Source organism: Sinohyriopsis cumingii, chromosome 4, assembly GCF_028554795.1.
Source record: "Sinohyriopsis cumingii isolate HCF-2022 chromosome 4, ASM2855479v2, whole genome shotgun sequence".
Classification (NCBI taxonomy): domain Eukaryota; kingdom Metazoa; phylum Mollusca; class Bivalvia; order Unionida; family Unionidae; genus Sinohyriopsis; species Sinohyriopsis cumingii.
Genome location: NC_142964.1, coordinates 52,906,031 through 52,920,890, shown reverse-complemented (window position 1 = coordinate 52,920,890; position 14,860 = coordinate 52,906,031). Strand labels below are relative to the sequence as shown.

General features: G+C 33.7%; 1 protein-coding gene across 1 annotated transcript in view; it reads left to right on the top strand.

Annotated features, from left to right (window-relative positions):
- Positions 1–8,610, top strand: part of LOC149801164 (neuropeptide CCHamide-1 receptor-like) — a 40,203-nt gene extending 31,593 nt beyond the window's left edge. The window contains exon 2 of the mRNA XM_089955191.1: positions 6,101–8,610. Within this exon, the coding sequence (XP_089811317.1) occupies positions 6,184–7,347 (1,164 nt within the window). The 5' untranslated portion in view covers positions 6,101–6,183 and the 3' untranslated portion in view covers positions 7,348–8,610. The remainder of the gene's footprint in view (positions 1–6,100) is intronic.
- Positions 8,611–14,860: the final 6,250 nt, after the last annotated feature.

The window sequence follows — 14,860 nt, the reverse complement described above, 5'->3', positions numbered from 1 at the left end:
TAGCGTTTGCATTTTCAAAATGAAATCAGGTTTTATATATTTTGTTTTCATGGCATACTGGTATTTTGACATTGTTTGCAATGGCTAAAATCAAGCCTTTGCACAATAGATGGAAAATAAACCTAGCCGACTACTATGGTGAAGAAAACCATTAATTGTAATTGTCGACTTTCGAATACATCCCGTATTAATCGAATACATCCTTTATTAATCGAATAAATCCTATAATAATCGAATACATCCTTTATTAATCGAATAAATCCTGTAATAATCGAATACATCCTATATTAATCGAATACATCTTGTATTAATCGAATATATTCTGTATTAATCGAATAAATCCTATATTAATCTAATACATCCTGTATTAATCGAATAAATCATGTATTAATCGAATATATCATGTAGTAATCTAATAAATCCTGTATTAATCGAATACATCCTGTAATAATCGAGGATCTGATATAGTTATTTCAAGCAGCGTTTGTGTTTTACAGTACAAAGATGAAACATGCCAAAATAGTTTTGACCGAGATGAGACTTTGACAGAAAGAAAAAAATCCTTGTGATCTTGACTCTAAAGAACTATTCTGTCCATTTTCTTAATTTTAAATCACAACAGACGATTTCCATGTTCATGTAAGTTACAGTAACTTTTGACTTGGTTTGCTGGTTGTTTTGGTTTTATTTTTCTATTTTTTTTCCCCGGCACAGCAACATAGCTTTTGTCGTGTGTGTGTGTGTGTGTGTGTGTGTGTGTGTGTGTGTTGGATTTTTCATGTAGCTTTAACAGTTTTTCAGTCATATCGCTAACACCAGGCCAACCAGTCCTAACACTAACATCTTAATGCTGAGCGCCTAGCGAGGCAGCTGTCTGTGCCAGTTTTACAGGTCTTTGGTATGACTCGCCCAGGGTTCAAACCCGCAACCTCCCGTATCCGAGGTGGTTTCTGCCATGCCGAGAATAGTGAAGAAACGTGTATTTCTAAAGAACACACGACGATAGCCCCAATGGCTAATACAGTACAATGGTTAATTCGAACCTTTTGAATTAAAATTAATTGAGACATTGTTATCTGGGATTGGCAATTCATTGTATGCTGTATTTCTGGCAGCTACGTTGCCTTACATGTTTCCCTTGCATGCAGAAGAGCAAAGATGGAATGTATAATTTTTGCCATTCTTGATGTTTGTTCACTTTCCATGGAGTTATGTCTGTTCTCTGAATTGCAGATGTTGCGGAGATTCTTGGCTAAGACTTGGTCCCCCATAGGAATGCTACACTCTTTTTATTGCGCAAAATATTGGGAAATAGCATCGCATTGCTTTATCACTCCTATGTGATGTGTACCGATGTGTGTGTGTGTGTGTGTATATATATATATATATATATATATATATATATATATATATATATATATATATATATATATACATACATACATACACACACACACACGCACACCATGCATGGATGCATGGGAAATATTGGGAAATAGCATCGCATTGCTTTATCACTCCTATGTGATGTGTACCGATGTGTGTGTGTGTATATATATATATATATATATATATATATATATATATATATATATATATATATATATATATATATATATATATATATATATATATATATATATATATACACATACATACACACACACACACGCACACCATGCATGGATGCATGCATGCATGCATACATACATACATACATACATACATACATACATACATACATACATACATACATACATACATACATGTAATTGGCACCCCTTATTACAGTCTTCTGATTCTTGGTACTTTTGTATAATTCACTTCTTTTTAATGTTACCTTTTCTAGATGTAAAGACTTCAAATTTTAATGCTACCATTTTTAGATGTAAAGACTTTAAAGTTTAACGCTATCATTTCTAGATGTAAAGACTTCAAATTTTAATGCTACTATTTCTAGATGTAAAAACGTCAAAGATCACTGGTACTGGTCAGATTATTAAAGACAAGAATGACCCTTAAATGTTATTTTCAATGCGCATGCGTAAACATGATCTCCTCCAACATAATTTTTAATGCGACATCTTACGATGGATTCGCAGTTTGAAAACTAACAGACTATGAGTTGTATGGTCTCAGAGTTTAAATGAGGGCTGTTTTGGAAGGAAGTTAATTGCTTTACTAAACTAAATGAATCTGCCATCTGGTCTTGCATCTCTTGTAATCCCTAATAAAATGATTTATAATTGTCTCATATTTTTCATGGAGATTAGCTTACCAGAGAAGAATGTTACTTCCATTCAATAAAAAGCAGTGTTAAAAATCCAAATAGAAAATAAAATGTTTATTGAGTTTAGCCTTAAAGCTGTTCAGTAGGATGACAACAGACGGGTATGATTCAACCGGCTTCAGAAATGCTAGTTTTACAATACAAATTGCAGAAAAAACCTCACTCATAACATATGATATTTTATGGATTTAACGTGAACAATTTAGTGCCTAATGTAAATGTGTCCAATTTAGTGCCTAATATAATGTGTCCAGTTTAGTGCCTAATATAATGTGCCCAATTAAATGCCTAATGTAAATATGCCCAATTTGGTGCCTAATATAAATGTGTTAAATTTAGTGCCTAATATAAATGTGTTAAATTTAGTGCCTAATATAAATGTGTTAAATTTAGTGCCTAATATAAATGTGTTCACTTTAGTACCTGATGTAAATATGCCCAATTTAGTGCCTATACAAATGTGTCCAAATAAGTGCCTAATATAATGTGCCCAATTTAGTGCCTAATTTAAATGTGCCCAATTTTAATGCCTAATATAAACGTGTCCAAGTTAATGCCAAATATAATGTGCTCCATTTTGCGATTAATATAATGTGCTCAGTTTAGTGCCTAATATAATGTGCCCAATTTTAGTGCTTAATTTATGTTCAATGTAGCGTCAAATATAACCTGCCCAATTTAGTGCCTACTGTAATGTGCCCATTTTAGGGCCTTATATAAATGTATCAAATATAGTGCCAAATATGAATGTGCCCAATTCAGTACCTAATATAAATGTAACCAAGTTAGTGCCTAATATATTTACGATAGTCTTGAGGCAACTTTGCTAATAACTAAAGCGCAGGATTTCATTTTTTTAAAAAATGCATAAAAAGTAAGGGCGTAATTTAGAAACCTTATTAGAGTGCTGCATTCTTAAAGGCGCTTTTAGAGCACCTGGGTTAAGGAAGCAAACTTATCGTGAAAACTTTGAACACTAGCAGGATTACAAGAAAATGTAGCGCTTTGCATAGCAACCTCCAATCTTAATAAAAATAATAATAATAATAATAATAATAATAATAATAATAATGGCAGTAGTAGTGAGCGATGCAGCAAGTAACAATGAAGGCGTACAACTGATCGTGATTATATTTGACTGCGATATTGACACTGGCACAAAATTAAAAATTTGGCATCACAAGGAATTGCTGAAAATGCAAAGCATACATATGACTACCTTTTAACACAATAATCGTGGGCATTAAGGACACAACAGGTTTTACTGTAGAAGGAAATTGTAAACAAGTTTGTCATTTTCAGTGGAGTCTCTTAAACACCACAGTTGAAATGTAGGATTATTGTAACCGTACCTATTATTAAAACTTGCAACGCCAATACTTGCATACCGACAATATTTATTGCAACAAGGCATACAACTTACTGAGAATATGTTGTTCCTGGGAAATTCAGATTGACCTGTTGTGTGATTTCCATTAAATTTGTTCCATGCTATTGGACATATGGATCGCAAAGACTACTCGCAATGCAAAATAACAACAATAATTGATCATAGATTCGAATCAAACGCGGCTCAGCGTAAATGATTTTGGTGTTTCTCTTTTGGTTATCGAATTATTTTGTCGAACACCACTCTCGCGTGGTTTACAGTGACGACCCATGTGAGATGCGGTTTATTGCACTTGGGTTTCTAAAGAAGATATATTTTACCCTTCTTATTTCGGAACATTAATTAGCTAAGTATTGTTATCAACATGGGCCGTCTGTTGGGAGTCTGTTACTTGCTTGAAACGAAAATGAGCCGTATACGCCCGACGAGAAGTGACCTAACGAGTGAATCTATTATCTGTGGTTCTAAACACACACACACACACAGAGTTATATATATATATATATATATATATATATATATATATATATATATATATATATATATATATATATATATATATATATATATATATATATATATATATATATATATATATATATATATATATATATATATATATATATATATGTATGTATGTATGTATATATATGTATGTATGTATATATATATATATATATATATATATATATATATATATATATATATATATATATATATATATATATATATATATATATATATATATATATATATATATATATATATATATATATATATATATATATATATATATATATATATATATATATATATATATATATATATATATATATAGGTTCATGCGTCTTTCCTGACACTTAAGGATTCGATATCCACACACCAATATTATCTTGATAACAGCAGTGCATTTTGTACATAAAGTGGCCTTTTTAGCACTTAGGCTATATACAATGTATAAAAACAGATGCTGCAAATATAAGGCAGAAATAGCATTGCATCGATGGCATATGAACCATGTTGTATCAACAGATTTTTCAAGTTTGGTTCATTTGTACTTAACCTAGCTTGGATTGATGTTTGATGTTCAAGACAGGCGTTATGTGTTATAAACTAAAATATAAACGTACCCTTCGTTTCAGCTGCTAGTTAACACACAAACATCAGTTCAAATTGCATTGCAAAACATGAGTTGGATGTAAGTCACGTAATATTATTTTTAAGGTGTTTAACATGGACACCACTGCCATTACAACGAAATAGCTGTGAATAATTTTCTTGATTTGAACAATGATAATTGTGAACACCGGCAATTAGCAGCGGGGTCACACAAGAACAAGATATTAGGACGTCAGAACAATCAAGTCGAATCATGAAATGAATTTCCAATACCTTTAAGTTAAACGAAGAAACAATTTACGTAATTAAAAGCCTTGTAAGAGGGTCCTCTTACGAAACTTTATGAATAATTACTTTGTTTGTTTTCTGTTTACAATAAAAAAGAATTAGATCCGATTAATGCGTACTAAGATCAGTTCATTTTGTTTAACTTATTTAGTGTTAGGGATCAACTATGAAGGCTGGAAGGTTAAACAATGCACATGTGACTGGACGTCTTATTAACACTGGAAAAGATCATATTAGCGAATTGTGACAGGGATTCCAGGGCACTATTCAGGTCAACACACTAAAAAAGAAGTTTTCTCGTGTGTGTGCATGTGTGTGTGTGTGTGTGTGTGTGTTACGAAGACAATTTTATCACTAGCATTTTATCTGGTCCCTTTATAATAAAATGATTCCCTACCCCAAGACTTACTCGAAAATTTTCTGGCCAATCACAAGATTTTATTTGTTGTTAATTTTGAAAAAAAATTTCAGTTTAGAGCAACAGTGAATTCTTGCAATGTTGAGTTGGCTGGGTTGTCTTTAGCGTCAGATTTCCTCTGTATTATATAATATAATTGATGTCTTGCATAATATAATTGATGTCTTGCATAATATTATTGATATCTTGCATAATATAATTGATGTCTTGCATAATATAATTGATATCTTGCATAATATAATTGATGTCTTGCATAATATAATTGATGTCTTGCATAATATAATCACGTATTTCATAATATAATTCGTTGATTACAACGGCATTTATTATGATTACATTTTTTATTTATTTTGAATTTTTCTGCTGTAATAAGTGTTTTCATTATTATTTTTTTATGGATTCTAACACATAGAATGATGCAAAATTCTTGTCCATTATGTGAGGTTATTTTATATTGAAATAATACACTTATAACCAAAGTCAGCATTTTTTTTTAACCAACAATTCCTTGCTTTTTATGGCCCTTGTCTCTTGCAGGAAATCAATTACCCTCTATAAAACAAATATCAACAAATATCTTTAAACTCTTTTGCAGGTTCGTGGTGGATGAGTAAAGAAATGATGCTAGAGATAATCGTCTGGAATTAATAACCCAACGAAGATCGTGAATTTTGTACAATGACCACGGCTGCTGCCATCATGACGATCCTGTCGGACAACGCCACTAATGACAGCTATACAGACAATTCATCTGATGCAAATACACACATGTCTGAAGTCACGGAATCACCGGAATCAGTTGTTGTTCCCATACTCTTTACCATTGTTTTCTTGGTTGGTGTTGTAGGAAATGGAACCCTTATCTTCATCGTTTTGAGAAACAAATCCATGCGCAATGTACCAAATATATTTGTAGTATGTCTCTCTGTTGGGGATTTAATGTTGCTTTTAACATCTGCACCTTTCTCCGCCACCGTGTTTACATTTACTTCATGGCCTTACGGAGAATTCATGTGCAAGTTTAACGAGTTCATGCAGACAGTGTCTGTGGGTGTTTCTGTATTCACCCTCACAGCCCTAAGCCTGGATCGATACATAGCCATTGTCCACCCTATGTCCAAGCATATGGGAAAACCTACTTTGTTGACCATAGTTACAGTCACAGTTATCTGGGTGATGGCTGTGGTATTCGCTATACCAGACTGTTATACATCCCGGCTTGAATATCAACCCACAACAGATAATAGCACGTACATCCCTGTGTGTGTCCTGTACCCGTATGATTTTCCACTGTGGTATACGAAGGGACACCCGATGCTGAGATTTGTGATCTTTTTTCTCGTTCCCATGATAGTGATTGGATTATTTTACGCACTCATGGCAAAGATTCTGATACTCAGCAGCAGGAAAATGCCGTGTGAAGCCACCAAGGGATCGGCAATGAACCAGCAACAACAGCGACAGATCGAAGCACGTCTCAAAGTGGCCAAGGTCGTCCTGTCCTTTGTGGTGATATTTGTCGTCTGCTGGCTACCAAGACACATCTACCTACTATGGCACTACTGGTCACCTAGTGAATACAACATGTTTTGGCACGTTTTCAAAATTACTGGATTCTGTCTCACGTATATGTATTCCTGCGTAAATCCTTATGCGTTGTACTTTCTCAGCAGCCAGTTCAGGAAATATTACAACCGAAGCTTATTTTGCTGCTGTCCAAAAGCGCGTTATAACAGTCTTAACGAGCCTACCTCTGTCATGTACAACTTTAATAGCACTATGAGAAGAGGCAGTACGTCTTTGACGGGTGCAGGTCCTATGCACACACAGTCCATGTGTTAGTAGATGCAATATGTTTAAATATATCAATGCCATATTTTAGAAAATGCGCTAAGAATTTAACTGACAAATCATTACCAAGGATGTGTCACTTAATAGACCTGTCAAAACTTTTATTTGCATTATGTTTATGGCGCAACCCCAAATGATTATCGAAAATAACAGAAGACACTCGAGAATTCCAGCACAAGTGACTGATTCGTTGAGCTTTTCATGTTTCAACAGATACCGTGCATTATTTTCGCTTTTCGGCCATTATAGTTGCCATGTTCCATAAGACCGAATTTCCAACCAAACTAATTTATAGAAAAAATTATATTGAATTATTGTTTCTTAAAGTTTAAATTACAACAAGCATTCAAGTATGCTTAACAATAAAACACACATTAGGAGGACGGCGATGATGTTCTTTATTTTCCAAACATAATGCGTCATTTTATGTGAATATAATTTGTTATTATGTACAAGTCTGTGTCTTCAGAAAACATCATCCAGCTTCAAATATTAGTAAGAAATTGTATGATTTTAAGATGATAGTTTGAATGGTCACATTTTCATTTTTTAGCAAGAATGTCACATTGCTGCGAAAAGTCATGCCATATGTGTTTGTTGACATAACGGACTAATTAATTGCTTTTTAAACATTGTAGGTATCATTGTACGCTATACATTCATTTCAGTTATGATTTATATGATATTTATTCATTTCAGGTATGGTCGTATTGTATTGATTCATTAAAGGTATAATTTTATGACAGCTATTTATTGCAGATTTTATGATATGGAGTCATTGCAGGTATACTATCATGTTCTGAATTAATTGTACGTATCAATTTATGATATGAATTAATTGTACGTATCAATTTATGATATGAATTAATTGTAGGTATTATTTTATTATATGAATTCATCGTAGTTATGATTTTAATATATGAATTCATCGTAGTTATGATTTTATTATATGAATTCATCGTAGTTATGATTTTATTATATGAATTCATTATAATTATGATTTCATGAGATGAACTTATTGTAGGTAGCAATGTATGATATGAAATCATTCGAACTATGATTTTATGATATGAATTCATTGTATCTATAATTTTATTATATGAATTCCTAATGGCTGTCTTATTATGATATGAATTCATTGTGAGGTTTCGTCTCTTGCTGTTTGTTGTTTCAGTATTACCATAGAAGTGCAATGTGATATAGCATGGTATTTTCTTTCAGCATTCGTTATTAAAGTCCAGTAATTATCAATAATGGCTTTTCTGATATTTGTAAGAGTGAGGATTTGGTTTTATGGAGGCTCTTATATATTTGAACATTGAAAGATTAATCTGAAGATTTACATTGTCATGGAGGCATCATTCTTTATTCCTTTTTGAAGATTATTGTAGTTAGTAGCAGTAACGCAAGTAGAACACTGGTATCAACAGCTTTTTACTGGTATGTCTAGTTACGAAGACATGCAGTGGAGAGATACCATAAACTAATTTACAAAAGTATTGATTGAGGAGTGTGTGGTGGTGGTAATGGTGGGGTGGGGATGTGTATGTTTTTTGATAGGCATAAAAGAAAATAATGTTTGATGAAGAACAACATGCAGCTCGGCACTATTACGTATTCTTCATACAAATGACAGCTCTAATGTCTGTAGTTGTTATTTTGAATACTCAGTAAATTTAGAAAAGGAAAATAACACAGAAAATGACAAAGAACGAATGTTGCTGCCCTTTTATACTCTTATTTATTTCGGATTCAGCAACATAAATTCCACAAATATTAAAAAAGATATAAGTTATTGTACTATATAGCTGACTCTTTGAGACTAAAATATGGAATGTTTTAACTAAAACTAAAATATGGAACATATTAATTAAAATGTGGAATAATTTAACTAAACTGGCATAATTTGCTAAAATGTGGAATACTTTAACTAATTGTTCTCTAAAATAGAGCCAATGCAATTTTTCTGCTTTATGGTGCATCAGCTTTTACCAAATTATGAAATTATGTAATATAACATTACTTTTCAAGTGGATAAAAGCAAATCGTCTTTAGGATATAGACCTTTCTTTTGCAAATCCTTTTACGTATGTTTGTATGATCATATCACATATGTACCTGATTTCTTTACCTCCATTCATTCGTCATATGTGTTGAGATCATGACTTTAAATTTCCGGAAGGTTTTTAAATGATCAGAAGTCAAAACCATTTGTTTATATATCTGAATTGTGCATGAAGCTGGAAAAAGTTGTACTTGTCACACATATGTTATTAATGAAACAACAATACAATCATCAGTGTATACATATACAGTAATCAAGCATTAGCAATATCTACCAATATATCATAGGTTGATTTTGACAGATGAAAATTTGGCGTTTTCATTGTTCTTTATAAAATTCATACAAGATTTCAAGAGCCGCCCTAGTTCAACTGGAAGAGCGTCGGACTTGTAATCCAAGGGTCGCGGGTTTGGTGCATGCCTAGACCAACCCTGGTCCGCTGACTCAATACGTCTATGGGGAAACAAACCTAACTCCCATTTCCTCAGATTGCTATAAAAAAATACATGTATAAAACGTGCCGTTAGACAAAGAAGAAACAAAACCATGCAAGTTTGAAGAAAGATAAACACGACCAAGTAATCAGATTGTAAATCGAATATTAAATGTACAGGATATTACATGATTGCACATTTGAAATAAAATCTATAAAATGGGTAAAATCAGAATTTTTGACAAACTTAGCAAACCGAAGATGACATTACTCATCTGGTTTCACAAATTTGGTTTCAAATGAGAACTAACGTAAAATTCTAACCATCACTTAAAGAAACTGAGAAATAGTGGTGTAAGTTGTCTTTAGAGTTCATTTGGATGCCTCGGACACAAAGAGCCTTCGCCTTTCACTACTTCATTTGGATGCCTCGGACACAAAGAGCCTTCGCCTTTCACTACTTCATTTGTGACGTCATTGGGTATTAAATGTTTGTAATGTAGAAATGTAATATGTGTATATAACGCTAAATAACACAATAAGAACGTGATAAATTCCCAACATTACTCAACTCCTGAGTTTCTAGAATCTAGAACCTGGAAAGACTTTACAAGCGCTTTCAAACATATCCACCAAACGTGCTTAGTAAGTCAATTGCAACTGCAATGCGTTTCCAATGGGTCTGAACATTTTCAATTTATTTCTCAATCCTATAAAATATGGATGGTTTCACTCCTACTTCGTCAGTTATTTGGCTGCTGCTGGGCAAGGTGACATTGAAATTTGAAAATCTCATTCATTATCCATCTTGCAGTGATTGAAAATACATCTACAACGTTATTTTCTTCCTAGAATCTAATATTCAAATTTCACAGACGCTGTCTCATCAAAGTAGATTGCATAAGAAAAATCTTATAACATCTAATATAAGTGGATAAAACTCTCTTTTGGAAAAGTGACCTGGCATGGAAATATCTTCTTATTGCACAGCAAGTTTGAAATAGCTGTTCAGATGTTAAACAACTGAACGACGACATGTACATTAAATCAAGAGGGATAAAATGTATGAAAGAGCGTTGCTATGTCAATTCCAATCATGGCAGAATAAAAGACGCCAAAACTAAACGATGCTCGAGTGACATTTTGAACCATGCTCTTTCATGAAATTGTCTCGTGGCATTTTAGTAGTAACCCAGATTTATCCACGGCTTTAACTATTATCCCTTGCCACAAAATGGTAAGCTTTTAATATTTTTGGATCTTATACGTTTTATTTTCGCTTAGAAGGAAATATCTCATCTGCAAAATAAAGATATGGTTATGAGCATACAGCCAGTTGATTGATATCATTCATCAATTCAAGCTACAATATAAAATTAAACTCTCATCCACACTGCCTGATTTCTTCGATGTCGCGAAATTCAGGTTATATATCAATCAAATAGCCAGATACCGTGTTTAAATTAAAGTATTGACGTGCTTCTTAAGTAAAGTGGGAGCATGTCAAAGATAATCCACGAAAGTAAACTTTTTAAGCATCCACGTAGGTTCAAAGGACTATATTTGATTGTCGGAATTTATTGCATTTAGTAGCTGTATCAGCAATAATATTTCCTCACCTCAGACGTCGATAATTTACCCTGCATGTGACAGTGCCATTAGTATGATCTATATGTGTAGGACGCATCGCTGAATCCAATTAGGTTTAAAGCGTGATATTTCAGATACAATTTAATTAAGACCGCGTCTATACTGGCAAATTATACAGTATGGGCAGTCTGAACAAGACTCTGCCATAATCAAGCGTAGAGTAATCTATGTACTTTTGCAACAACACCTCCCCCCCCATCCAAAAAAAAAAACAACAAAAACAAACAACCAAACCAAACAAAAATAAAACCCAACTCAATTGCACCCAATGGACTGGTCTTTTAAAACGAATTTAATTTTTTGAGTATCATAGAGAAAAATAACAAATATAAAAACAAAATGACGGTCTAAAATGTAACAGTAAACTCCAAACAAAGCTCGTATTCAAAATAAAACCTTTATTTTTACAAACCTTATGTTCTTATTTCTAGCCGACTATTGGTATTTCACATTCAACATACTGCAGAGTAACTATGGAAGGTGTACATGCCTGACATCACTTTCAAGAACAACACAAGCCCGAAACACCTAGTTCACAAATATAGCCATATCTCTAAATAGTAAACAATAATAGCTGAAAAAGTCACACCATAGTCTTAAGTTAAGAAATTCGCCAGGGGCCAATTTACGAAACTGGACCCTGCCACCTTGTGACTAAACTTCAGTCTGCGTCTCACCAGTGTGATTTAAACAATCTCTGTTCAGGGGATGCTTGTTTTGGTTTGGTTTTGTGCTGTTTGTCGCCATTTTTCAGCACTTGATAAATTATACATGGCGGTAAGTATAATTGGTGGAGGAAGAACCCGAGAAGACCCAGGGAATAAGCACATATCGACCCACAGAAGTTACTGGCAAGCTTTCTCACATCCTCACGTTGTTTGAACCGAGCTGTGTGAGGGATCCGTAAATGCACGCGCCTTAGATCACTCATCAGTTAAATGAGATCTCCAGGGTTCAAAAGACACGTCTGAGTGTTGCAGCAATCGTTTGCACGCAGCAACAGTGTATGATCGTTATTCTTAAATAAACACTAAGTAACACAGCAGTCTTGTATGCCAATTATGTTTAAATGAACACTAAGTAACACAACAGTCGTTTATGCTGATAATTGTTTTTAAATGAACAGTTACTAAAATAACTATGCGGGAGGTCGTGGGTTCGATCCCCGGCCGAGTCATACCAAAGACTTACAAAAATGGTACTAACAGCTGCTTCGCTTGGCGCTCAACATTAAGAGGTTAGTGTTAGGACTGGTCGGCCCGGTGTCAGGATAATGTGACTGGGTGGGACATCATGTTACATGTCTGCGGCATGATGCCCCAGTGCTAGACATCACTATAAACTGCCACATTGCAGACATCGTAGCGATATGACTGAAAAATTGTTAAAGCTACGTTAAAAATCCAAATCACACACATCACATTACTAAAATAACTAAAGTATATGCCAATGACCTACTTCTTCTTTTAGCACAAAACAAAACTAGAGCTCAGCAGGATGTGCAGTTCTTATGTTTGGACTAAATCGGGCATGTCAAAAACCGACCTGATTATGTAACAATGTAAAAATGTGTCAAACAAGCTAACACCGACCTGATTATGTAACAATGTGAAAATGTATGTCAAACAAGCTAAAACCGACCTGATTATGTAACAATGTAAAAATGTGTCAAACAAGCTAAAACCGACCTGCTTATGTAACAACGTAAAAATGTGTCAAACAAGCTAACACCGACCTGATTATGTAACAATGTAAAAATGTATGTCAAACAAGCTAAAACCGACCTGATTATGTAACAATGTAAAAATGTGTCAAACAAGCTAAAACCGACCTGATTATGTAACAATGTAAAAATGTGTCAAACAAGCTAACACCGATCTGATTATGTAACAATGTAAAAGTGTATGTCAAACAAGCTAACACCGACCTGATTATGTAACAATGTAAACTTGTGTCAAACAAGCTAACACCGATCTGATTATGTAACAATGTAAAAGTGTATGTCAAACAAGCTAAAACCGACCTGATTATGTAACAATGTAAAATTGTGTCAAACAAGCTAACACGGACCAGATTATGTAACAATGTAAAAATGTATGTCAAATAAGCTAACACCGACCTGATTATGTAACAATGTAAAAATGTATGTCAAACAAGCTAACACCAACCTGATTATGTAACAATGTAAAAATGTATATCAAACACTCGAACTCTATATCATATAAATAGTGTCTTCAGGTGAAGTAAATAATATAATTGTATTCTTCCAGCAAATATATGAGCAATCATCTCCAAGGTGACAGCAATATGCATAAGAAATATTACGCAGATGACTCAGTAGCAATTCACATTTTGTTCAAGACTAATTGATTTTCAAAAAGTAACTCCGGGAACATCATTTCTTCGTGCGCTGCATTATTTGCATGACTTTTTTTTCATCTAATCCAGAGCAGAAAATATTACTTTCTTGATGTAACAATGACCAAAAGGTCTCGTATGGGAGAAAGAGAGAAAGAAAACCAGAGTTACGTACTTCCGAAGCTCCTAAATTTGACAACATGATACAACTCAAATCCCAGTCTTAACATAATTATCATACGTCGTAAACTTCCAAACACAAACTATCTATATTGAAACGTAGTCTTTATTCGTGGGAGCTGAGTGCATGGTAGTAATTCAGAATTATAATTTAGACCAATTTGCGGACAGGTCTCTTTCTCTCCAGATCCGAAACAATAGCTGTTCCCATAACTGTTGGGGTATTTTCTCACCAGCATATTCGCTACGAGATCCCCACAATTTTCTAAATAAGTAACATCTGTTTGAAGGAGTACTTTACTGGGATCTTTTGTATGGTCTTGCTAAAGTACTCCCTCTGGATTTCTGCTTGTGAGTTCTCCCAGTTTTTATTTGCAAAGAAAATGTGCTTCTTCTGTCGTAGGGATAATTGCATTATGCAGCGATGGAATTAAAACGTGGGAAAGTCGTCTCAAGCGAAGCAGGATGCTTATGTATGAATGTATATGTAGTTATATGCATTTATTGGAAGTTCTGGAGGAGTCGGTGCGATAATTAGTTTCTTTTAATCATATTTTTAATTCTCAGATAAAAAGATGCTAGTATGTACGAACTGTTATTATGTTAAAGACTAATTACCCGTGAAACAAGAAAAGGTTGATATCAGTGTGTTTTCCTTCGTTGTACTAAAAATGTCGAGTATACACGTGAAGGAAAAGGAGAAAATTAAAATCTTGTAACTTTGTGCTTCATGCTAACATTGATTTACAGTGAAAGCTTTGCGTACGTTCCTTTATTCAGTCTTAATTTTAATGGCACACGCAGCGTAGATTCGTTCA